This window comes from Podarcis pityusensis (assembly GCF_964106645.2).
Source record: "Podarcis pityusensis genome assembly, chromosome: 1".
Taxonomy (NCBI): Eukaryota; Metazoa; Chordata; class Lepidosauria; order Squamata; family Lacertidae; genus Podarcis; species Podarcis pityusensis.
Genome location: NC_138028.1, coordinates 129,738,674 through 129,764,985, shown reverse-complemented (window position 1 = coordinate 129,764,985; position 26,312 = coordinate 129,738,674). Strand labels below are relative to the sequence as shown.

Here is a 26,312-nt window from a genome sequence, read left to right as displayed (position 1 = left end):
TCAAGCTGCGTTGGCTCCCGGTGGAGTACAGGGTCAGATTTAAGGTGCTGGTTTTGACCTTTAAAGCCCTTCACGGCCTTGGGCCCTCGTACCTATGGGACCGCCTCTCCTGGTATGCCCCACAGAGGACCTTAAGGTCCATATATAGCAACACCCTAGAGGTCCCAAGCCCTAAGGAAGTTAGATTAGCCTCAACCAGAGCCAGGGCCTTCTCAACACTGGCTCCGGCCTGGTGGAACGCTCTGTCTCATGAGACCAGGGCCCTGCAGGATCTGATTTCTTTCCGCAGGGCCTGTAAGACAGAGTTGTTCCGCCTGGCCTTTGGCTTGGGGCCAATTTGATTCCCTCCTCCTCTTTCTTTTTCCTTTCTCCTCCTGTGAAGAGGCTGCATCCTAATGTTTTAATGTTGTACCTTAATCTTTTAAATTGTATTTTAATCAACTTGTTTTTATTATTGCTTGTTAGCCGCCCTGAGCCCGGTCTTGGCTGGCGAGGGCGGGGTATAAATAAAAAATTATTATTATTATTATTATTGAAGTCTGCAGGCAAGACGCGAAGGCATCAGCAGCTACCTGACAACCTGTCTCTTGTTTTTACAGATTCATTCCTACCTTTTCTGTCCACAGACTTGAATTAACAAGCCCTTCCGCTTGCAGGAAATCTTGCACAATAAGCAGGAGCCGGAAGGCGTTTTCTGCATACACTGGGAGAGATTTAGCGTCTCTGTTGTCCATGACTGCCCATTCCAACATCTTTTCCAGCAAGCTAAGTTAAAAGAGGAAACATGTTATTCAAAGGAGGCGGACGTTATGAATTTCAGAGAACAAGGACCTGATTATGTATCTAGCTCTGCCACCATATTTCTTGCTATGGGGAGGTGTTCTAAACTGCTTTTAAAATTTTGTTTCAATATTGTAACGCAGCATGGGGCTTCAGGGCAAAGGGCGGGTAAATAATATATCAGTAATAACGTCTTCATCTGCCCCGACTGCAGTAAAACACATCACAGAAGGCATGCTAACTCTCCAATGGTCTGACTCTTCTATTGTCTCCTTAGACAGGCAGATGCCAAAAACAGCAACAATAATAATAATAACAGGAGTTAGAGGTTCTGTGAAGTTCATTCCAGACACACGAAACAGTGTTCCAATTACAATACGGGTGACGAAATAAGAAAACGAATCACACCTTGTTTCTCAGGTTGCAAAGACTCTCTCAACTCTTTGCTTAGAATGGAAGAATCAGCTGATACAGCTGGTCTTTTAGCTTTTTATGGACACATGTTGTGCATACGTTGTGTTATTTAGCATGCTGTAGACAGCATCTTAAAAAGCAGAGACATCACCTTGCCGACAAAGATCCGTATAGTTAAAGCTATGGTTTTCCCAGTGGTGATGTATGGAAGTGAGAGCTGGACCTTAAAGAAGGCTGATCGCCAAAGAATTGATGCTTTTGAATTATGGTGCTGGAGGAGACTCTTGAGAGTCCCATGGACTGCAAGAAGATCAAGCCTATCCATTCTTAAGGAAATCAGCCCTGAGTGCTCACTGGAAGGACAGATCGTGAAGCTGAGGCTCCAATACTTTGGCCACCTCATGAGAAGAGAAGACTCCCTGGAAAAGACCCTGATGTTGGGAAAGATGGAGGGCACAAGGAGAAGGGGACGACAGAGGACGAGATGGTTGGACAGTGTTCTCGAAGCTACCAGCATGAGTTTGACCAAACTGCGGGAGGCGATGGAAGACAGGAGTATGCCTGGCGTGCTCTGGTCCATGGGGTCACGAAGAGTCGGACACGACTAAACGACAACAAAACTGCCCTGTGGCCTTTGGGCAAGGGGAAGTACATATGTATGTATGTATATATTTAAAAATTATTAAAATAAACTCACTTGAGTTTTATTTCATCCGTTGGCCGTAGCAGCTCATTGGATATCCCCAGTTTGGTGAGGGCAGAAAAAACCTGCCCCCTCTCAACCCAAGCAGCATCGTCAGATCTTTCTATGCCTCTCCACATCACACAAAGCAGGGCATCAGTGAGTAATTGTATGAGATCTTCTTCACATGCCTATGGAAACAATCGTGTATTTTAAGGAATTATAATATTATTACTATGAGTACCTAACAAGGGAACAGGGACTGCTGGCTTATGTACTTATGCTACTTATAGTAGCATCCAATCATATTAAAAGATACACTATAAAAAGAAAATGTAATTAACCAAGCAGTGAAAACCACAACAGTGTGAACTATTCAGGGAGAGCAGAAAATCAACTTGTGTTGATAACCTCCATCTGGATTTGCCTACTATGCAGCGGCAGAGCTATGTGAAAAGCACAAATCTTGAAATCTTTTGAGCAAAACCGAACACGCATTATTTTTCTCTCTTTTCGTTAAAAGTTTAACTGTGAAAGAATTTTGATTAACGTACTTTTCCGCGTATAAGACGCCCCCATGTATAAAGGGATTCAAAGTGAAGAAAATGGGGGGAGATGACACAGAGTTGTCGAGCTTATTTGGGGGGATTACCCAGGGTTATTGAGCCTTTTTTAGGGGGGATTGCCAAAAATGGCTGTTGCGTCACAAAATCCGCCTCTCGTCTGTCCCCTAGCCGGCAGAAGCTGCCAATCGCCTGCCCAATTGCCGCAGCGTCAGCCAATCAGCGTCAGCCATTGGCGCAGCAACCAATCACACGCCCAATAGCCGTTGACAGCTGCGGCAGCAACCAATCAAACGTCCACCCTGTGGACTATCCAAGTATAAGACAACCCCCACTCATAGCTGTCAACTTTTCCCTTTTCTTGCGAGGAATCCTATTCGGAATAAGGGAATTCCCCTTAAAAAAAGGGAAACGTTGACAGCTATGCCCTCACTTTTTAGCATAATTTTTAAAGAAAAAAACCTAGTCCTATGCACAGAAAAGTACAGTAATTTTTAAAACTAAACTGGATGGGCGGGCGATGGGACCAACCACAAAAGTTTGCCCGGAAGCAGGACGAACACATTACCTCGCGAATTTCAAATAATGAGAGATCTGCCGGGAATGCCACCTCTGCCGTAGCGTTTGGCTCTTTCTCAAGATGCCCAGAGAATGTTTTGGTGTTCTCGACAGGCGAAGGGGTGCTGGGCAGGCTGTCCACCATCTGACTCCCACCATCGCCCAGTTCGTAGGAGTCAACGCTCGAGAGGTCCAAGCTCAGGTGAGAAGGGTTCTTCTGCCACAGCTCATCTTGGTCCTCAGCCATGAAGCACATCTCTGCCCCGGTGGGATCATCGAGCATCACGCCAGGCTTGCTGTCTTCCAGGCTCCACCGATCGCATGCACCGTTGACAGATGCAAAACTAGTAGCGTCTCCCCCATCGGCCTTTGAAGAAGAGTGTTTCTGAAACTCTTTACCTGGAGCGTGCTTTTCACCACCCTCTTTGGCAGAGTCGTTTCTGTTCTCCCTCGCACCGTTCCTGACCTCGGCGTTCTCTTTCAGGAAGAGTCTTGCCAACGTCTCCTGCCAGCCACGCTGCTGAGAAATCTGCTGCGCTGAATCCGGCTGGCTATGGAGGATTTGCAAAAGCTGCAGAAAGCAATAAGCGGGCGAGCTGAAGACTCAACATCAATCTGCAACAGGAACCTTTCAGAGCTTTCTGTGTGCCTGTAAATCACGTTGCCTCGGAAAGAGCCACCAAGGTGCTAAACCAGCATGTACCGTATTTTTCACTCCATAAGACGCACTTTTTTCCTCTTAAAATCTAAGGGGAAATGTCTGTGCGTCTTATGGAGCGAATGCGTGGTCCCCGGGGCTGGCGGTGAGGGAAACTCAGCCTTCCCCACCGCCAGCCCCACAAGTTGCGGGGAACAGCAGTGAGGGAAGCTCGGCTTTCCCCACCGCCAGCCTCACAAGCCGCGGGGAGCAGCGGTGAGGGAAGCTCTGCTTTCCCCACCGCCAGCCCCACAAGCGAAAGGAACCCGAGACTCTCTGGAGAGCGAGGGGGGTCGGTGTGCACCGGCCCCTCTCTCTTTCCAGGCTTCAAAGATAGCTGCCTGAAGCCTCCGGAGCGCAGCGGGAGCTCCCGCTGCGCTCCGGAGGCTTCGGGTTCCTTTCGCTGAAGGGTTGGTGCCCCTTCAGCTAAGGCGCAGCGCCGCTTCAGCTAAGCAGGAGAAGAAATGGAAGGGGCTCTGTTTCTCCTGCCACTTCGCTGAAGGGACGCTGTGCAGAGAGGGGGAGAATTTTTTTTCTTGTTCTCCCCCTCTAAAACAAGGTGCGTCCTATGGCTGCGTGCGTCCTATAGAGTGAAAAATACGGTAACTTAAGCTGTAAGTAATAGGTCTGAGAATTTAAAGATGTGACCTAGAGATGAGGAAAAAACCTGGGGGGAAACCAGAAAAATTGGGGAAAAAATTTTATTGTAATATTTTAAAAAATCTTAATAAATATCTTATTAAAAAAAATGTTTAAAATAACTTTTGTCAAAAAAAAAACAACCCAGAAGCTTTTATATTAGGAATTATAGGTACCGAAATTCCAAAGGACCAAAAAAGATATTTTTTGTATGTGACAACAACCGCATGGATGTTACTAGCACAGAGATGGAAGTAAGAAACAATTTTGACAAGGTAAGAATGGCAAACCAAGTTGATAGACTATGCTGAAATGGCAAAATTAACTGGGAAGCTCGGAAACTAAGAGGACAAGAACTTTACAAAATAATGGGGGAAATTTCTAATTTATTTATTTATAATTGTGGGCAGATGAAAACATTAGCAGGATTTTAACCACACTTGTAAAGTAACAAAACTTATGGACAATTTCAGGGGTCAGCAAAGTTTTTCAGCAGGGGGCCGGTTCACTGTCCCTCAGACCTTGTGAGGGGCCAGACTATATTTTGAAAAAAATAATGAACAAATTCCTATGCCCCACAAATAACCCAGAGATGCATTTTAAATAAAAGGACACATTCTACTCATGTAAAAAGATGCTGATTCCCAGACTGTCCAGGGGCCGGATTTAGAAGGCGATTGGGCTGGATCCGGCCCCCAGGCCTTAGTTTGCCTACCCATAATTTAGACTGATGGAAAAATTGGATATGAGCCGATATGCAGTTGTAAACATTGTTTTTAGGACGCATGGAGGGGATGGGAGGAAACCTTGAGATTCAGAGGAATCTCATTCTATGGATTTTTAATTGATTTTGTTTATGTATTTTTTTAAAATAATTTTTTTTTTTACAAAAAAGAGAGACAAATGGACTGTGTAAAAGGGGAGGAGCCGAATCCTGAGGATGCAAAACCTACTGAGCATTCTTATAGTTATAATGCAGTCAATTCATATTATCTTCACCAGGTTACCAAAAAAAATAATAATAGATGAGAGATATGAACATTGTCCCACAGGATCAGTTCCACATAGCCACCAGGTACCTTTTCCCCATCTTCTGCCCCATGTGAACAGGATTGCACCCTCCATCAACTTCTGGACACATCCTAAGAACTCCACTGTCTCTCCCCAGACCTCGTCCAATAGACCCATTCTTTGCGATTCACCAATGATGTTCCTGTCTACCACCTGGCCCACTCCAAAACGACAACAGCAACAACTCACCTTTTGACAGATGGCCACTCGGACATTGATATCTGCTCTGTGAGCCAGATGCACCACTGCTATAAAGTCCCTGTAATTCACAACTGGATCTGTAGAGGAAGGATTCAAGACACGCATGATAAGAAAAAGGGAAAATGTCATAAGTCCACCTCCGTCCCTTTTTCAACCCCCAAACTGCAGAGGGTTGGGGGGTTTCGTGTATTTGGACTTTGCCATGAAAACACTACAATGAATTGAAGTGATAAATGTATTTTTCCTATTTCAGAACTCAAACAAGAAGAAAAAACTGTTAGGGTTCGACCACACAGTGGGGAACTTTTTAAAGCGCTGTAACAAGGGTGTCTCCGGAGCTTAAATTGAGGCTCATCCAACAAAAAATAATATTTAGAACCCCCTACCGCCCACCTATAATCCTGAAACGCCCACTAGTGGGTGGTAGGGACTAGGTTGGCAAGCCATGGTTTAGAGGATGGTGAGAAAGATATGCAGCCCTGTATTGGGAAGGTTGTAATGCTGTGTGTGTGTGTGTGTGTGTGTGTGTGTGTGTGTCTGTCTGTCTGTCTGTGTTTGTGTGTGTGCTGTTGTAGCCTTATTAGACTTTACCGATTGGTAGGGTGAGCGTTGCTCCCAGAGCAGGGAGGAAGGAGTCAAATGACACCGAGGTTTGGTTCAGAGAAAGAGTTTATTCTGCTCTCCGGATAGCAGAAGGCACTGTGTGATAGGTTCACAGCAAGCACAAAAGCAAGAGAAATTTCACACAGTATATATATCCTCCAGGCACCCTCTCCCACCTTCCCAGGAATCCAGCCACGTCAGCTTATACATGTAAGTTGACATCTATGACCATAAACAGATGTTCCTGTACTCTTGACCATAAAAGGATGTTCCTGTTCCTGTATTCCTTATCTTGGGGTAAGAAGGTCGCCAACTCTAAGAGCACTCCTGGCACCATCCCTGAGCGCGGGGGTGTCTTGCAAGGTCTGTGCGTCAGTGTGTCAGGATATTTACAACCCACAAGATAAGATAAGCCCCAGCTCTGCCATCCCATCTCCACTTCGGAACTGACAAGGCCATCCATTAAGCGTCACGGACTGATAAAGGAGAGGGCTTTGTATATACAGCTGGGTTCCTGTTATGCATTTGCTCAAGTGCTCAAGTTAATGGTTTTTAGCTAATGCACCCTTGGAGAATGAAAAATGGGGATTTTAGGGCCCGTTTCAGACTGACTGCACAGTCAGGTTTTAGATTTGGGAAACCCATTCCTTCACTGTAAGCTGCTCAGAGTGGCTGGGGAAACCCAGCCAGATGGGTGGGGTATAAACATTATTAGTATCAGTATTAGTATTATTATTGAACCACCCAAGTACCTGCATGAAGAACTTGGTTGAGAAGGTTCTTAATAAGAGATGTGGTCACTGGAGATTCGTTCAGGAGCAGTCCCAGTCCGGAATACCCGACTTCTCTGAGCTTCATACGCTGTTTGCTCCGCTCATAGACTTTGGTGCACTTCAACATCTGCCCCATGATCTGCAAAGAAAGGCTGCATGAACGTCTTCCCTGTGTGGCCAGCCAGATCCAAACCTCCCCAGTAGCACTGATGCACACCAAAGACCCTTCTTCACAAGCAAGAAACCAGCAACACAACTCTGGCTGGGTTCTGGAGGTGGAAGGTGAATAATTTCCTATTCATGATGGCTTCATCCCCCAAACAGGGCAGGATTACAGAGGTGAGACATTTGCCCTGATCTTCGCCATCTCATGTAGTGATCAGGTGGGATTGCTATGAGGAATTATAACAAATATAGAGTAAGCCATCTGTGTCAGCAATGAAAGCATTGTGTTGACTGGGGTTAAACTATTTTGATATGATTCTTGATCATTCCTGTTCCATTTCTCTTTCTTGACCAGTCACGTACACTGCCAGTTGCTTCGCCAAGCAGGCATCCTGGGTCATCAAAGACAGTGGGCAGTTTCTTTGATGTAGCTTTTCTGATATATTAATCTTAGGATGTTGATCTTAGGGCAAGGAAACAGATCTCACCTGAAGGTGATAATGATCGCTGTCTTCCTGGCCATCCTTCTTATCATGTGTATTGCTTGTTTATGACCTCAGGGGTTGCCAAATGCACTCCTTTGTAGTTCTGTTTTGTTCACCCCAGAAATATGTGTGCTTAATTAGTTTCGGTAGTTTAACTTTGTCCCCACGTGGGGTTTGTTGCAATGCTCAGAAGAAATCTGATTGGTTCTTACGAACACTCTGTAAAAAGTTCTTTTGTGAATAAAACGACCTGGGCTGGAGGGTGGAGGCACAGATTATTATACGCACCCTTCCCAGAGTCTTGCTGGTTCAAGCCTCTGTGTGTATTCTTATTAATCAGAGTTCAATCCTTCCTTTACTTTGGGAACACCTCAATCCCAGTCATTTAGAACCAACTTCGACTCCAATCTACACAGGCCCACCCTGGCTACTATTTTCTTGGCCACGTTTGTGTCTCAGAATGCATGAGAGCTAGCTTTCGTGTTGAGATTTATCAGATGATATTAGAAAAAACCATAAAGAGGATCCATTTCTTCTCTAGAGTGTGCTTTTATTGTTTCTGAGCCGTTTAAGGGTCCGTATGTCATTAGAACAAATTTCAAACGGGCACATTTATTTATTCTTAATAAATCGCAGCTCTACAGAACCCTCGCAGCAGCTCAGAACGCACCATCAAACTAAGATTAAAAACAGCCATAAATGCAGTGCCAGCGTGAACAAGGACATTATTATTAAAAAAAAAACCCCAAAAGTCGATAAACTCCTCTCAGGTGAAGACTGCAATCCTAAACCAACTTGCTTGTGAGCAGGTAGACACAGCAAGATTTACCATATTTTTCACTCTATAAGACACACCAGACCATAAGACACACCTAGTTTTTGGAGGAGGAAAACAAGAAAAAAAATATTCTGAATCTCAGAAGCCAGAACAACAAGAGGGATCGCTGCGCAGTGAAAGCAGTGATCCCTCTTGCTGTTCTGGCTTCTGGGATAACTGTGCAGCCTGCAATCGCTCCATAAGACGAACACACATTTCCCTTTACTTTTTAGGAGGGAAAAAGTGAGTCTTATAGAGCAAAAAATACGGTACTTCTGAGCAAATATACACAGTATTGGAGTTTAAAATTAGCTAATGACAGTCAGTTTCCAGAAGCTGAAGCTATAACTGTACAACAGTTCAGCAAAAGGAGATATATTTTTTAAAGCTATCGGCTTGCATTCTATGCAAGCTTTCATCGGTGTGTGCAGAACTCAGGTGTGCCAAAAGAAAGTTGTTTCCTAGAAAATGTGGCTTCATCTTGCTAGATCTATCGTTTTAGAGGAGATGCAGCAAGTTACCTTGAACACAAGCTCCCGCAGTCCGTCCGAGTACCTCTGGTTCAGCAGCAAAGCATAGAGGATGTCTGCATTTCCTGGCTCAAAAAGCAACAAGAAAAGCTGGTCTCGAGTTGGGCTGGTGTGGAGAAGGCTGAAAAGTACTTCCAGGATGCCACAGAGCTTGGGGGAGAACAAAACTGAATCAAAAGTGCAAAAGCCACACAGTTCTCACTATTCAATCTCTCTCACTGTAAACAGCTTTTCATTTCCAGAGATGGGGGGTGATTATTTGAAGCAAGGGGTTTCTCAAAAATGCCAGCGCCCCTAATGGAATTAGAATGGACCCAATTTGAGTCAGGCACAGCCCTAACTGGGATTTGCATGCTTTCTCAATGAACATTTATAGCTGGGGTTCAGAGACTTGCCAGTAAGGGCAAAACAAGAGAAAAAGGCGGAGAGGTATTGAGCTGCTTGGATGTTCAAGTCAGATACTCAGGGTTCAGTCACACTTCCACTCACCCCACCGCTTTCCCTTGGGAAAACCCGCTCTTTACTGCTTAACTGGAACAAATGTCAATTGGTTGTTCCGCCAATTGATGGTTGTTCCTGTTCAGTGGTAAACAGCAGGTTTTCCGGGGGAAAGTGGTAGAACAAACAAAAATCTGTGCCTAGAAGGCACAGGACAAGCGGAAAACCTCTCAGATCCGTACTTTCTAGGTCCGGTACAAGTGATGTGTGGACAAGCCCTCAGTTGAGTTTTAAGCAGCCCAATTAATTTTGGGACTGAGCAGACCTCCGTGGCCAATCAGACATTTTTACTCCCAAGTTTCCTACTTCCGTCTTTTAGAATAAATAGATGCAGCAAACCTCAAATTGTGTGGATTTGTTATCTAGTAGGGGTGGATGGATCTATTTCTGTTCCATGCCCGTTTCATATACAGTGGGGGAAAGAAGTATTTGATCCCCTGCTAAATTTGCCCGTTTGCCCTCTGACGAAGAAATGACCAGTCCATAATTTTAATGGTAGGTTTATTGTAGCTGTGAGAGACAGAATAACAACGGGAAAACCCCCAGAAACCCAGAAGACAAAAGCCAGAGATTGATGTGCATTATAATGAGTGAAATAAGTATTTGATCCCTTATGGACTTGTCAGCGCACGGAAACACCGTTTACCTTCCCGCCAGAGCGGTACCTATTTATCTACTTGCACTTTGACGTGCTTTTGAACTTCTAGGTGGGCAGGAGCTGGGACAGAGCAACGGGAGCTCACCCCATCACGGGGATTCGAACCGCCGACCTTCTGATCGGCAAGTCCTAGGCACTGTGGTTTAGACCACAGTGCCACCCACGTCCCTTTTTTGGCAACGGTAAAATGCACCAAATTCAAAAAGTGCCACTTTAAAGTAGGGAAGGAAGAACTGAAGGCACTACCAAATTCATCCTTTGCAGACACAGCTGGAATTCAAGTTGAGGGTGCAAAGGAAGAAATGAAAAATTGAGAGAGCTCGTGAGTGTTCCTTTGCAGCCATGGGTTTTCAAGTTGAAGCATCTGACTTTATACAGTATCAGGTCCCTGACAGGCGGGCAGTCAAACTGACTCATGGAGGGAGGGCCCCCCCAGTTTTCGATCCAACGAGCTGGCCAGATCTAATTCCTCACCCCTGGTTTAGCGTAGCAACCTGCACTGAGGAAGTTCTGCTGAACCAGGTTTAGCAAAGCTACTTCAAACCCTGGTTGAGAAGTGAATCCTGCTTAGTGCCGATGCAGAGATAACACTGCGCTGTGATTAGATCACTGCATGGAAGGGAGGGTGGAATTCGCTCTGGAGGAAGGGGAAAGAATTACACAAGTCTGGATTTACAAACCACAGGCTGCAGCACTGCATCTGTCACACATAGCAGGGTAAAAACAAATAGAATCCCCTTAAGAAAGAAGAGTTTGTGGAAGAGGCTCAGTTATCTTATATGAAATACTTGCACTTAGCAGATGGTTTAGGCAATATGCTATATATCATTATTTACATGCATTACTTTCTTGGGCTCCATGATCAGTGCAGATGGTGACGGCAGCCACGAAATTAAAAGACGCCTGCTTCTTGAGAGAAAAGCAATGACAAACCTAGACAGCATCTTTAAAAGTAGAGACATCACCTTGCCAACAAAGGTCCGTATAGTAAAAGCTATGGTTTTCCCAGTAGTGATGTATGGAAGTGAAAGCTGGACCATAAAGAAGGCTGATCGCCGAAGAATTGATGCTTTTGAATAGTGGTGCTGGAGGAGACTCTTGAGAGTCCCATGGACTGCAAGAAGATCAAACCTATCCATTCTGAAGGAAATCAGCCCTGAGTGCTCACTAGAAGGACAGATCGTGAAGCTGAGGCTCCAATACTTTGGCCACCTCATGAGAAGAGAAGACTCCCTGGAAAAGACCCTGATGTTGGGAAAGATGGAGGGCACAAGGAGAAGGGGACGGCAGAGGACGAGATGGTTGGACAGTGTTCTCAAAGCTACCAGCATGAGTTTGACCAAACTGCAGGAGGCAGTGGAAGACAGGAGTGCCTGGCATGCTCTGGTCCATGGGGTCACGAAGAGTCGGACACGACTAAACAACTAAACAACAACAACATGCATTACATCTCTTCCCCCACCCCCACTCCCATCGTTTTGAAGATGGAATAGAGAATGACAAGAAAAAAGAAACCGTAGTTTAACACAGGCATGCTAAATACCTGCTCCTCATCGTTGATGGCTGCTATATAGCCCATGATGCTCTGCACTTCCTCATGCGCCCCACCTTTGCTCAGGAAGTACTTTATTAATCCATACAGAGATGTTCTTATTGTTTTAAGATCATCTGGCGCCAAGTCACTGTCTTTAGAGCTGTTTCTAACAAAAACAAGGAAAGAAGACTTCATCAAAATGATGGCGTACTATGAATACAAAAGAGGCCAGACCCTTAGTTCTTCCAGTTTTCTTTTCCCAAAGCATTTATCCCTTTGTATATAATTTACCTCTTTGTATGTAACAGCTCCCCCTACCCATTTTGACTCTCTGGCACCCTATATGCATAACCTAGCAATTCTAAAATATAGACGCACTTTTACTCTCACAAGATTGAATGTATTGCCCTCGGCTGTACTTGAGGGACGATTCCAACAAGATTCCACACGAGAAACATTTATGTCCCTGTGGAGATGGCAGTACTGAATCAGTGGCACATGCCCTTCTGGCCTGCACTCTTTATAAATCAGAAGGTCGGCAGTTTGAGAGAGCTAGATATATATATTTATATATTTATATATTTATATATTTATATATTTATATATAAATATATTTTCTCTCTCTCCCTCTCTCTCTCTCTCTCTCATCAGAGCGGTTAAGACAAAACAATAAAATCGAGAAAAATTCACTGCCAGACATCAAAGCATATAAAATTTAAAATGCACAACAAGCTAAGGAAACATGCAAGATTGCATACCCATAATAGATCCTCAGTGTATCCAGTAAAAACTGCACGCCATACTTTTTTCGGAAGAGCCTTCGACTGTCTTTGATAATTGTAGAAAGGTACTGGATGTGACCTACAAACACAACATTTCCCATCAGGGCAGGTCAGTCTAGCCTTTCATATACATGGCGAGTGCATTATGATACGTGCAGCAAACCAAGTTAAGTTTCAGTGTTAATATTAACAGCGCCTAGCCTCACCGATTCGGAACGGGAAGTCTCCCCGATTCCAGATGCTGAAGTCAAAAAGCAAGTGTTGATACATCTGCTGCAGAAGGGGTGCGTTTTTCACCACAGAGACCTGTTCTATCAACAGCTGGACGGCCATCAAGACATTCACATCCATGAAGCTGCTCGGCACCTAAGAAAGAGTCGGACAAATTTATGCCTATCCCTTTATGTTCTACAAACTATAAAACAAATATTGCGACTGCGTATTTAAGCAAGTAGGCTTCGTGACAAATGTGTTCTTAGTAAGAAAAACCAACCAGTTTTGTTTGCATGGAAGAAGTCAACTTGAGACTTGAGAGAAGAGGTGTGCGCAAGCCGAATTTGCACTTTTCCCCACAGGTTTGCAATTTTATTACAATAGACTATAACAGCTTTGAAGGGACGCGGGTGGCGCTGTGGGTTAAACCAGAGAGCCTAGGGCTTGCCAATCAGAAGGTCGGCAGTTCGAATCCCCGCAACGGGGTGAGCTCCCGTTGCTCAGTCCCAGCTCCTGCCCACCTAGCAGTTCGAAAGCACGTCAAAGTGCAAGTAGATAAATAGGTACCACTCTGGCGGGAAGGTAAACAGCGTTTCCGTGCGCTGCTCTGATTCGCCAGAAGCGGCTTAGTCATGCTGGCCACATGACCCGGAAGCTGTACGCCGGCTCCCTCGGCCAATAAAGCGAGATGAGCGCCGCAACCCCAGAGTCGGTCACGACTGGACCTAATGGTCAGGGGTCCCTTTACCTTTACCTTTTATAACAGCTTTAGTTTAATAAATCAAATTCAAGTCTCTAATGCTAATATGTGCACCCTTAATGTTAATGAATGGCAGGGAATTACAATTCTGTAGCATTTCAGGGGCTAATTCAGACTGAAATTCCCAGGTGTCCAAAAAGGTTATTTATGTATGCCACTACTGTGGCCTGCGTTTTGTTAGCCCAAAAATGGAAAACGAGCAAAGTCCCAACCAAAGAAGATTGGCAACTTAAGTTGATAGAATATGCACAGCTTGCAGACTTAACATATAGAATAAGAGAACAAGAAGAACATACGTTTAGAGAAGATTGGAAAACGTTTATTGAATATATGGGAAATAACTGTGTACAGCTAAAAACGCTGGCAGCATTAAGATAGATTCAGCAGTGTAAATAAGCTATGATAGATGTAATAATGAATTACTGAATGGTATAGTTTTTGTAAAATATGCAGGGATTTATGATATGTAAAATGAACCATGGAAAGAGGAGAAGGGAAGTCACTGATATCTTAAAGATGTAAAAATGAGAACTTGAAATTGTAAAACAGAAAATTTGATTTAAAAAATTATATACAATTACGTAACATTTTCATTGCACTTCACTGATCTACGCTGGAGTTCTTTGATATGGATCGATGGAAAAATAGATCTGGTTTGGATATACAGGGTGAATCCTTTAAAATGGCCCCACGGATACAGAATACACATGTTCCACAGGGCCTCTTTTAAAACAATAGATTCACTGTAGTTCACAATGCACATATTTGTGAACAGAGAATCTGACACGGCAACACTTGTCTACCAAAAATGAAAACATATACAAACTATGGTTTAACTATCCTACTCAATACAATTGCTAGTATTAAATGTTGGTGGTTGCTGCGTACCTTCTGCAACAGGGCTCCTAAGGTTGCGACTCCATGCGAGTGAACAAGATTATCCTGGTTGATTGGGTGCCTTTGAATAAAGTGCTTTATCATCAGGATGAAAGTTGCAACAATGTTCTTCTCTAAACGAGCCTCTGGAAGAAGGAACATAGGCCTTTAGCTAAAAAAGTTAGCTCTGCTAAGCAATTGTGGAAGTAGAAGAAGAAAATGATCAAGAGAGGTTTTGTTGTTGTTTGGGTGGATTGCTTTTCCCTGGGCTCATAAAAAAGGCTATTTAAAAGCCTCAATGCATACAGTTCTCGCCTTACCCGAAGCCTTGGTGGAGGTTAACACCACCCAATCTCCTTCTACAGGTGTCTGCAATTCAGGAGCAACCGATTCCACATCAAGCCTCTCAGGTAGTTGCCCATCGAGGTAGCTGATCTGTTCTAGCAGAGGAAACAGCACATTCAGTCCACCAACGCAGTTGATCATATCCTTAAGGAAGAGAGGGGGGAGACAGAAGGGATGGGAAGAGGAATATGTAGTCAGTGTTTGGAAATCAACAACCAAAGAGCTTTGGTAAAGATCTGCGACTGCAAGTGAATTGGGATTCTTGTGAGTTTCTGAAACAAGCTGCAAATACTATATAGATGTGGAGGTTAATAGCAAATCACACTGCACCCTGCTTTCTGTCTGTACCCTAAACGGCCTCAGTCCTGTATTCCTGAAGGAGCGTCTCCACACCTACCGTTCAGCCCAGACACTGAGATCCAGCACCGAGGGCCTTCTGGCGGTTCCCTCATTGCGAGAAGTGAGGTTACAGGGAACCAGACAGAGGGCCTTCTCGGTAGTGGCACCCGCCCTATGGAACGCCCTCCCATCAGATGTCAAGGAAATAAGCAGCTATCTTACTTTTAAAAGACATCTGAAGGCAGCCCTGTTTAAGGAAGTTTTTAATATTTAATACTGTATTGTTTTTAACACTTGATTGGGAGCTGCCCAGAGTGGCTGGGGAAACTCAGCCAGATGGGTGGGGTATAAATAAAAAAATATTATTATTATTATTATTATTATTATTATTATTATTCCTAAAAGCATTGGATTTATTTGTGGGAAATGTATGGGGCTGCAAGTGGGGATGCCATGGAAGCAGAGGCAAAACTTTCCCCTATCTCGTGCCACTTTGGTCCCCGTAATCTTGAGTGAGAGGCAGGTTTTGTCTCCTCCTCAATTATTTGTTTCTCTCAAATAATAACCTACTTCCAGAAGAGAAAGTAAGCAGAGATGCTGAAACTACCACGTACTTTACAGGTTAATGAATTAACTTCTTTTTTTTTTTTTTAAAGCAATTTATTAAATTTTACAATAAAAATAAACATGATAAACAATGTAACATTGATCTTAACATATTTTCACATTTTCTTTGGACTTCCTCACATCTCCCGCTCCCATTTTCAACGTTGAAACATTTTGTCAGCAATTTATCATCTTATTTAAATTCTTATATCCCTTCTATATTTCCTAATCTTATAATTCTCAGAATAAGCTAAATTTCACAGTCTTACTTATTTTCTTAAAAACTTCTAAATTTAGTGGTGCTCAGTTATTTTGGTCTAGCATCTTATTTAACATTCACTCAAATTGCAATACTTTTGTAAATAGTTCTTAAATTTCTTCCAGTCCTCCTCAATCCTCTCTTCTCCCAGGTCACGGATTCTGCCAGTCATTTCAGCCAGTTCCATGTAGTCTATCAGTTGTATCTGCCATTCTTCCAGTGTGGGTAGATCTTGAGTTTTCCAATGTTTTGCGAGTAGTATCCTTGCTGCTGTTGTTGCATACATAAAAAATGTCTGGTCCTTCTTTGCCACCCCTTGGCCGACAATACCCAGAAGGAAAGCCTCTGGTTTCTTAGTGAAGGTATATTTAAATACCTTTTTCAGTTCATTATAAATCATTTCCCAGAACGCCTTCACTTTAGGGCAAGTCCACCAGAGGTGGAAGAACGTTCCCTCACACTCTTTGCATTTCCAACACTTATTATCAGACAGGTGGTAAATTTTAGCAAGTTTGACTGGGGTCATATACCATCTATAAATCATTTTCATTACATTTTCTTTCAGGGCGTTACATGCAGTAAATTTCAATCCATTACTCCACAACCTCTCCCAGTCCTCAAACATGATATTATGCCCAATGTCCTGTGCCCACCTTATCATAGCCGATTTAACCGTTTCGTCTTGTGTATTCCATTTCAACAGCAAGTTATACATCCTTGAAAGTACCTTGATCTTTGGTTCTAACAATTCTGTTTCTAATTTCGATTTCTCCACCTGGAACCCTAGTTTCTTATCATTTTTAAAAACTTCTTTAATCTGAGCGTAATGTAACCAATCTCGCACTTTGTCTTTCATTTTCTCCAGACTCTGCAATTTCCAATTGTCTCCATCCTTTTCTAATATTTCCCAATATTTTGGCCATTTAGCCTCCATATTGGGTCTTTTTCGGGCCTTGGCTTCCAAAGGTGAAAGCCACCTTGGTGTTTTATTTTCCAGCAAGTCTTTATATTTTGTCCAGACATTAAACAATGATTTTCTGACAATATGGTTCTTAAAGGCCTTGTTTGCTTTAACCTTGTCATACCATAAATATGCATGCCATCCAAAGGTATTGTTAAACCCTTCCAAATCTAACACATCAGTGTCTTCAAGAAGTAGCCAGTCTTTTAGCCAGCAGAACGCTGCGGCTTCATAATACAACTTTAAGTCTGGCAGGGCAAAGCCCCCTCTTTGTTTTGCATCGGTTAATATCTTAAACTTAATTCTGGGCTTTTTGCCCTGCCAGACAAACTTAGAAATGTCTCTCTGCCACTTCTGAAAGCACTCCGTTTTGTCCAAAACCTGAAGTGTTTGAAATAAGAACAACATCCTTGGCAATACATTCATCTTGATAGCAGCAATTCGGCCTAACAAAGAAAGTTTCAATTTTGACCAACTATCTAAGTCTCTCTTAATTTCTGTCCAACATTTTTCATAATTGTCCTTAAATAGACTTAGATTTTTTGCTGTTATGTTTACCCCTAGGTATTTTACTTTTTTAACCACATTAAGTTCCGTCTCATTCTGAAACCGTTCTGACTCTGTATTAGTCAAGTTTTTCCCCAAAACCTTAGTTTTCTGTTTATTTAATTTAAATCCAGCCACCCGACCAAAGTCATTAATCAGTTGTAATACTCTTTTCGTACTGGGCTCTGGCTTCTGCAAGGTCAAAACCAGGTCATCTGCGAAAGCTTTTAATTTATATTGTTTCTGACCGACCTGAATTCCTTCCACCAACTGATCCCTTCTAATCATGTTCAATAGCACTTCCAGAACCGAAATAAATAACAAAGGGGAAATAGGGCAACCTTGTCGTGTCCCTTTTTCAATTTTAAACTCTTCTGTAACCACATTATTAACTATCAGTTTAGCTTTCTGTTCTGAATATATCGCCTCAATCCCATTCTCAAAACCCCGTCCCACTCCCATCTCTTTTAAATTTCCCATCATAAATTTCCAGGAGATATTGTCAAAGGCCTTCTCCGCATCTATAAAAATTAAAACTGCTTTTGTATTTATGTCTGTTTGCAAAAGTTCCAAAATGTCAATAATGTTCCTTGTATTAGCAAACAGATGTCTTCCTGGGAGAAAGCCAGCCTGGTCCTTATGAATTACTTCATTTAAAACTTTTTTAAATCTATTTGCCAAAATGTCTGCAAATATTTTGTAATCCACATTTAAAAGAGAGATGGGACGGTAGTTCTTAAGTTGTGTCTTTTCAGCTTCCGACTTTGGTATTAATGTGATAAACGCTTCCTTCCACGACTCCGGTGCCCTCCTCCCCTCCATAATTTCATTGCTGACCTCCATCAAAGGTTGTATCAAATAGTCTTTCAATGTCTTATAGTACTTGGAGGTCAGCCCATCTGGTCCTGGAGATTTGCCAAGTTGCATGTTCTGGATAGCTTGTTCGATCTCCTGTCGTGTTATTTTAGAATTCAGGATTGTCCTATTTTCTTGTGACAATTTGGATAGTCCGTTTTTTGCCAAAAATTGTTTAATCTCAACATCATCTTGCGGCCCTTGGGTGTATAATTTTTTGAAGTATCTCTGGAAACACTTTCTAATGTCCACTGGATTCTGGATGTTTTTTCCATCAACCTCTAAGTTTGTAACAGTATTTAATCTTTGTCTTCTCTTCAACTGCCAAGCTAGCAGTTTTCCACATTTATTCGCCGACTCAAACGTTTTTTGTTTCATTAATTTAACCTTCCATTCAATTTCCTGATTTATCAATTTAGAATATTGTGTTTGATAAAGTTTAATTTCTCTCAGAGTTGGCTGTGACTTCGGATTCACTCTTAATTTCTTCTCTAATTCTTTTATTTTATCCAAGATCTTATCTTTTTTCTCATTTTGTGTTCTTTTCTTCACTGCATTCTGTTGTATCAAGAATCCCCTCATTACAGCTTTACTTGCGTCCCAGATTATTCTTTTTTCCACCATATTATTCATGTTTATCTCAAAATAGTCCTTCAAAACTTTTTGGGCCTTCTTGGTAATTTCCTGATCTCTAAACAAATTGTCATTCATCTTCCATCTAAAGGATCCAGTTGGTAATAGTGTCATATCCATCTTTACTGCATTGTGGTCGGAGCAGGTCTTTGGGCAGATTTCCACTTTTCTGACCTTAGGTGCCAGGCCTCTAGAAATCCATATTTGGTCGATTCTTGTCCAGGTCAGTTGGGCTTCAGAAAAGAATGTTCCCTCTCTTCCTAGTGGGTTCTTTGTCCTCCAAATGTCAATCAAATCCATATTGTCAATCATTTCAAAAAAGGTTTTAGGTAGTCTGCCGTCTTTTGTAACATTTTGACTTTGTGACTTGTCCATGTTAGTTGATACGACCCCATTCATATCTCCCATCATTATGATGTTGTTGTAGTCTAGATAGTCCAGCATTGTCTCCTGCAACTTCTTGTAAAATTCCGATTTCCCTTCATTAGGTGCATAAATTCCTAATATCAGCAGTTTCTCTCCTTGATATTGTATCTCAATAGCCAAAATTCTTCCATGTTCATCTTTAAATAGGAATTTAGGTGGCAGGCTCTCTTTTGCATATATCACTACGCCTCTCTTCTTAACTTTGTCCGAAGATACAAATTCCTGGCCCAATCTTTTATTTATTAACACTTTTCTGTGGAGCCTCGTCACATGTGTTTCTTGTAAACAAATAATGTCCAATTGTTCTTTTTTTAATATATGAAATATTTTCTTCCTTTTTTCCGGAATGTTACAACCATTAATATTCCAGCTCAACAGTTGCAGAGACATCCTGAACTATCTGGTTATTTTTCAAGGGGTGGTATCTTCTCAGGGTCTTCAGGTTCCACAGATGCTGATGTTGGTACTGGCGTTGCCTCAGGCCCAGAAGGTAGTTCAATTCTTTTTTGAAGGTCCTCTCCGTATGTAGACAGGAATTTGTCTCTCTCTTCCAGTGTTCTCACTTTGACCTTTCTCCCTCTAAAGGTAAAAGATAATCCTTGGGGAAATTCCCACCTGAATGGAATTGCGTTGCTCCTTAGTAGTTTAACAAGTTCAGAATAGGCGGCTCTAAGATCAAGCAGTAGTCTTGGGATATCTTTATAAATTTCAATTCTTCTATCCAACACCTCCAGTGATTTTACAAAGTGTAGTCCCAAAATCTTATCCCTTTCCTCCTTTGATCTCAATGTTATCAAACAGTCTCTGGGCCTCTCCTTCTTTATAAATCTTCCAAGTCTGAAAGCTGACACAATTTTAAAGTCCTTTTCTTCCAAGTTCCAGAACTTGGAGAATTCTTTGGTCAAAAACTCAGTTAGATGTCCTTCTTCTGCCTCTTGTAGTGATCTAATCCTTAAGTTGTTCTCACGATTTCGCAGTTCTATCATCGAGAGATAAATCTGGTGTTCCCCGACTTGTTTAGTGAGTGGTCTTACCTCTTGCTCTAAATTTTCAAATCTTTGTCTGGTGTCCTCAGTCAATTTCCGATTTTCTGCTGAGGCCTCCGTTAGCTGTCCAATTGCTTGTGCATTCTGTACCACTTGTGTGGTTAATTTATTTAGACATTCTGTGTTTTTATCAATCTTTGCTGATTGCGCATCTGCTTTCTTGTCCAAAGCTTCCAATTTTTCAAAAATTTTGTCTAGTACAGAAACAGATGCTCCTGAGGCCATATCTTCCAGTTGTAACTGCTCTGCTTCGCCCTCTCCCTCCACTTCTGAGGGCAAAGTAGGCACAGATGATCTGCGTGTCTGTGAGGCTGAGGTTAGAGTTGTTAGAGTTGTTTGTTTAGCTCTCCCTCTTTTTCTTGTGCCACTCATTCCAACGTTATCTGTCAGTCAAGGTCACACTGAGTTGTTCCCATGGGAATGGAAAGGTCCAGAGCAAGCAAACAGCAAGGGAATCGAAAGTAAAAAGTGTATGTAAAATCACTGTTATAATCCAATCCTCTAGAGGGAGCTTGATCTGTCTTTCAGAGTCTAATTTAATGTCCAAGAACCTTCAAATACAAATGTTTAGCAGAGTTTATAAATGGTCACTTTGTTGGAGACAGTGCTTATTTATCTCCAAAAAGAATGTTTCAAAATTTAAAAGGTCTCAATACCCTCAGATTGTTTCAAGTTCCAATATACAGTATCCAAATCTGCAGTACTGACAGCTCCCTTAGTACTCAGGCAGCTCCTGACTCTGGGTTTCACCTTCTAATTTGTAATCCAATAAGAGGAGGAAAGTCAAGTGCAAATAGAAATCCCAAATCTTTAACTTAAAGTCTTTACTTTAAGATGCAAGTTCAAATAGATGCTTAGATCTGTAAAACTTAGAGTCTCTTTCTTTCAGCCTCCACTCCTCCAGCTGATTGCTTTTTTTTTTTCAAGTTCAATGGCTGCGGAAGACGGACTTCCTGCTTCCACGTCTCTCCGCTCTCAGCCAAGTTCAAGCCAATTTAAGTTTCCCTTTTAAGGTCTCAAATTCAAGTGATTCAGTCTTTTACTCACAAGTTAGTTGCTTTTTCGTCCGGATCCGTAATTTAGCAGGAAAAGGGATCAGCGCTCACCGACAGTAGCAGCGCGGCTTCGCTCCTCAGGCTGTGAAACAGCTCACAGCGCCGCAACCCCCCTCCGTGCTCCGGAGCCCCTTACGGGGTTCCTTCTGCACTTGGAGGGTCGCTCTAGGCGCCCACCGAGCCTCAAGGCCCCAGGCTCTTGCCGCCTGGGGTTTTCCAGAGTGGGTCTCCGCTTCGCCGTAGCGGACGACCCGTTGCCTGCGGAGCCTCCTCTCCCGTTCAGAAGAGGACCGCCATTGCCGTTCGCGCCGCCCCCGGAAGTCCTAATGAATTAACTTCTTAACCCTCCATTGGGCAATATGGCAGGTCAGATGCTAAACCAATCCTCTGAACGTTTGGTAGAATCTAGGTAAAGGTAAAGGTACCCCTGCCCGTACGGGCCAGTCTTGACAGACTCTAGGGTTGTGCGCTCATCTCACTCTAGAGGCCGGGAGCCAGTGCTGTCCGGAGACACTTCCGGGTCACGTGGCCAGCGTGACGAAGCTGCTCCGGCGAACCGGCACCAGCGCAGCACACGGAAACACCGTTTACCTTCCCGCCATAAAGCGGTACCTATTTATCTACTTGCACTTAAGGGTGCTTTCGAACTGCTAGGTGGGCAGGAGCTGGGACCGAACGGCAGGAGCTCACCCCGCTGCGGGGATTCGAACCGCCGACCATGCGATCGGCAAGTCCTAGGCGCTGAGGTTTTACCCACAGCGCCACCCGCGTCCCCTTTGGTAGAATCTAGGTAAAGGTAAAAAGGTAAAGGACCCCTGGACAGTTAAGTCCAGTCAAAGGCGCTCATCTCGCTTTCAGGCCAAGGGAGCCGGCGTTTGTCCACAGACAGCTTTTCCGAGTCATGTGGCCAGCATGGCTAAGCTGCTTCTGGCGCAACAGAACACCGTGACGGAAACCAGAGCACACAGAAACGCTGTTTGCCTTCCCGCCGCAGCGGCACCTATTTATCTACTCGCAATGGCGTGCTCTCGAACTGCTAGGTTGACAGAAAGCTGGGATAAAGCAATGGGAGCTGACCCCATCATGGGGATTCGAACCGCCAACCTTCTGATTGGCAAGCCCAAAAGACTCAGTGGTTTAGACCACAGCGCCACCCGCGCCCCAATTGGGAGGAACTACAACCCAGATGTCAAGAGTCAACACACGCTCTTCCTGCTCACTGTGACTGCAGAAAGTTGCACCGCAGACTTGCCTTTAGAAACTCACAATTCTTTACACACACAGTAAGACTTATTTCTAAATAGACCTGCATAGGATTACATTGCTAGGAAAGTGTCAAGATTTTATGCACCCTTTTATAAAGCACCTCCATGGTATCTCTACTGATCTCGCCTTCCAGGTTTTTTGCTTTCCATCTACTCTCCCCATCCCTGCTTTGGTCTTAGAAACACACACACACACACACACACACAGAGAGAGAGAGAGAGAGAGAGAGAGAGAGAGGATTGAGACCATTAGCTCCACCAAAACGTTAAGAAGAGTTTGGATTTGATATCCCGCTTTATCACTACCCAAAGGAGTCTCAAAGTGGCTAACATTCTCCTTTCCCTTCCTCCCCCATAACAAACACTCTGTGAGGTGAGTGGGGCTGAGAGACTTCAGAGAAGCGTGACTAGCCCAATGTCACCCAGCAGCTGCATGTGGAGGAGCGGAGACGCAAACCCGGTTCACCAGATTACGAGTCTACTGCTCTTAACCACTACACCACACTGGCTCTCTGGGTGGTCATTTCTCATACACATAATATAATCCAAACCCTTATGGAATCCCACAGTCGTTACAAGCCATTGGAGATGTTTACCTTGATGTCCCAATTCACCACTTTGTTCCCTGTTAGCCTTCCATGTAGAAGATTGGGGGAAAGGTCAAGGCATATTGGGCTTCTGCAAGCCTGTCCGAAAAATAGGAGAAAATGAGCTAAGCGCTCTTCAACAAATCAGCTCAGGCGCAATACAGTGGTACCTTGGTTCTCAAACTTAATCTGTTCCAGAAGTCCATTCCAAAACCAAGGCGCGCTCTCCCATAGAAAGTAATGCAAAATGAATTAATCCGTTCCAGACTTTTAAAAGCAACCCCTAAAACAGCAATTTAACATGAATTTTACTATCTAATGAGACCATCGATCCATAAAATGAAAGCAACAAACAATGTACTGCAGTCACACAATCAGTCAATCAATCAATCAGTAGCTGAACTGGGCTCCACACAGTCACAAAAACAAACACAAAGAAGAGCCGCAAAAACAAAAATGCAAAATAAATAGCAAAACCAGACAGACCTCAGCGTAACACTCAAAAAGTGTGGCACTCAAATCAGAAGTGTAACACTCAAAACAGAGCACATTCGGCTTCTGAAAAAAGTTCGCAAACCAGAACACTTACTTCCGGGTTTGCAGTGTTTGGGTTCCAAGTCGTTTGAGTACCAAGGCGTTTGAGAACCAAGATACCACTGTACAGAAATTCTGCTTAGTTATCATGGCTAAAGCTGGTGGTATCCTCACCATATTTGTATAATCCTCTTCTAAAGCCATCAAAGCAAAACTACAGGAAAATGGAGTTCCTACCTTGGGAGTATAATGAAGAAGCATTTTACTGGGCAAATCGGCTGTTTCGGAGTCTTGAGATTTCCATGGAGTTAAGCAGTTCGGACCTTCAAAATATTGGGGGGGGGGGGGGGCGGGGAGAGAGAGACACAAAAAGCCACAATAGGTTTAACATTTGTGCTGACAGCCTGACTTAACACCTACTCCCCAATCTAGCAAGAGAGATCCATGTGAAGAAGCAAAGCTGCCATGCAGACTGCCTATCGAGAGAGCTGAAGGCGCATCTCAATGTGTCTCACATCTCATGACCATTTCCACACACACACACACACACACACACACACACACACCCTGTTCTTCCAGCCTGGCTGGATGTTTCTTTTGAAGCAAATGTGGAAGTTCATCTCTCTCTCTGAGGCCACTGGCCCCATAGTATGTATGTAACAAGTGGTATGAAGCTAGACAGACAAAATACCGTATTTTTTGCTCTATAAGACGCACCAGACCACAAGATGCACCTAGTTTTGGGAGGAGGAAAACAAGAAGAAAAAAAATTCTGAATCCCAGAAGCCAGAACAACAAGAGGGATCGCTGCGCAGCGAAAGCAGCAATCCCTCTTGCTGTTCTGGCTTCTGGGATAGCTGCGCAGCCTGCATTCGCTCCATAAGACGCACACACATTTCCCCTTACTTTTTAGGAAGGAAAAAGTGAGTCTTATAGAGCAAAAAATACAGTATATAACAGCCCAGATGCAGATGAAAACAGAAGAAAGGGGGGGGGATGACACGTGTTGTTTTGAAATAAATAAATAAATAACCGTTCCCCTCTTTATTTTCAACTTTCTTGGGCACATGAAACTAAGCATAATTACCTTGAATTTCTGCTTAACCCTCAAGAAAGAAGGGCATTTTCGCTGGCCAGGTTTAATTTAAATCCATCCAACCTCCCTTGGGGATGGTTCTCAGGCAGGGTGGAAGGAGAAAGAACTTGCCCATGCGAAGACCACCTGGTGGAAACCCTTACACATATGGCTCTCAATTGTAAACTATATGCTGATCTCCGCCAGCAATTTCTAGATCAACTCTGTATCCCCAAATGGAAACCAGAGTCAGAGGTCATACATTTTCTATTACTGGGGAATGATCAGGAGCTCACCAAGTTAGTGGCTAAATATCTCTGTTTGGTTTTTTGTCGTCGAAATACACTGCAGACGAGACGTCTGATCTCCCTGAAGACCATGAGATGTGACGATAGACTGCTCTGCCTCCTTTCTTTCAGCAAATGTTTCGTGTCACTGGGGAAGTGGTAATTCTGTACTGATTTGTTTTGTTTCGGATGTTGTGTGTGATGCCAATAAAAGGTTTTACGAGTTCTCTAAATGGAAGCAACTATTTCATTCATGATATTTGTCACCAATGTGGTTCACACCTAAGTAAAAAGGGAAAGGACCCCTGGACGGTTAAGTCCAGTCAAAGGTGATTATGGGGTTGCAGCGCACATCTCGCTTTCAGGCCAAGGGAGCCGACATTTGTCCACAGACAGCTTTCCAAGTCATGTGGCCAGTAGGACTAAACTTCTGGCACAACAGAACACCGTGACGGAAACCAAAGTGCACAGAAATGCCATTTACCTTCCCGCCGCAGCGGTACCTATTTATCTACTTGCCCTGGCGTGCTTTCAAATGGCTAGGTTGGCAGGAGCTGGGGCAGAGGAATGGGAGCTCACCCCATCGCAGGGATTTGAACTGCCGACCTTCTGATCGGCAAGCCCAAGAGGCTCAGTGGTTACTTAATGGGATAGTAATACAGATGCCCATTCCATTTGCCAACTTTACTGTGCTCAGTCTTCTATTGGCACAAATGACACACACGGCTAAAGCGTAACCAGAGTTCCATTTGTAATATGAGTGTGAAGCTAGTTATGAAGCATGGGAGAAAATCAAGGGCAAATCGCAGAACTGTGTGCGTGTGTTTATGAACACACATTTCCGTGAGAGATAAAGTTAGCAAAAAATAAGAAGGCAGAGAAAACAAATGAGACTAAATTGGGGCAAATTAGCCTTTATAAATCCTGCCAACCTAGCAGTTCGAAAGCACGTCAAAGTGCAAGTAGATAAATAGGTACCGCTCCAGCGGGAAGGTAAACGGCGTTTCAGTGCGCTGCTCTGGTTCACCAGAAGCGACTTAGTCATGCTGGCCACATGACCCAGAAGCTGTACACCGGCTTCCTCGGCCTTTAAAGCGAGATGAGTGCCGCAACCCCAGAGTCGGTCACAACTGGACCTAATGGTCAGAGGTCCCTTTACCTTTAACCTTTATAAAAGCAGGGACTAGACAGGGG

At 43.5% G+C, this 26,312-nt stretch overlaps 1 protein-coding gene and 2 long non-coding RNA genes across 6 annotated transcripts in view; 2 read left to right on the top strand and 1 right to left on the bottom strand.

Moving 5' to 3' along the window:
- Positions 1–26,312, top strand: part of LOC308484931 — a 211,789-nt gene that overhangs the window by 57,559 nt on the left and 127,918 nt on the right. The window lies entirely within an intron of this gene.
- The window catches only part of NBEAL1 (neurobeachin like 1), a 163,562-nt gene that overhangs the window by 50,992 nt on the left and 86,258 nt on the right, over positions 1–26,312 (bottom strand). For all 4 annotated transcript variants that reach the window (XR_013989070.1, XM_081015097.1, XM_081015096.1 and 1 more), the window contains 13 exons: positions 23,994–24,079; positions 23,232–23,321; positions 14,620–14,788; positions 14,312–14,445; positions 12,657–12,816; positions 12,427–12,529; positions 11,678–11,834; positions 8,970–9,128; positions 6,961–7,120; positions 5,594–5,682; positions 3,008–3,568; positions 1,892–2,067; positions 612–765 (listed from right to left, as the gene is read on the bottom strand). Coding sequence is in view for 3 of the 4 variants with exons in the window: in XM_081015097.1 (XP_080871223.1) it covers positions 612–765; positions 1,892–2,067; positions 3,008–3,568; positions 5,594–5,682; positions 6,961–7,120; positions 8,970–9,128; positions 11,678–11,834; positions 12,427–12,529; positions 12,657–12,816; positions 14,312–14,445; positions 14,620–14,788; positions 23,232–23,321; positions 23,994–24,079 (2,198 nt within the window). In the remaining variant the exon portion in view is untranslated. The remainder of the gene's footprint in view (positions 1–611; positions 766–1,891; positions 2,068–3,007; positions 3,569–5,593; positions 5,683–6,960; positions 7,121–8,969; positions 9,129–11,677; positions 11,835–12,426; positions 12,530–12,656; positions 12,817–14,311; positions 14,446–14,619; positions 14,789–23,231; positions 23,322–23,993; positions 24,080–26,312) is intronic.
- On the top strand, positions 9,755–25,351 carry LOC308485002. The gene is made up of 2 exons (XR_013990285.1): positions 9,755–10,272; positions 24,974–25,351. It is a non-coding gene; the product is annotated as an uncharacterized lncRNA (long non-coding RNA).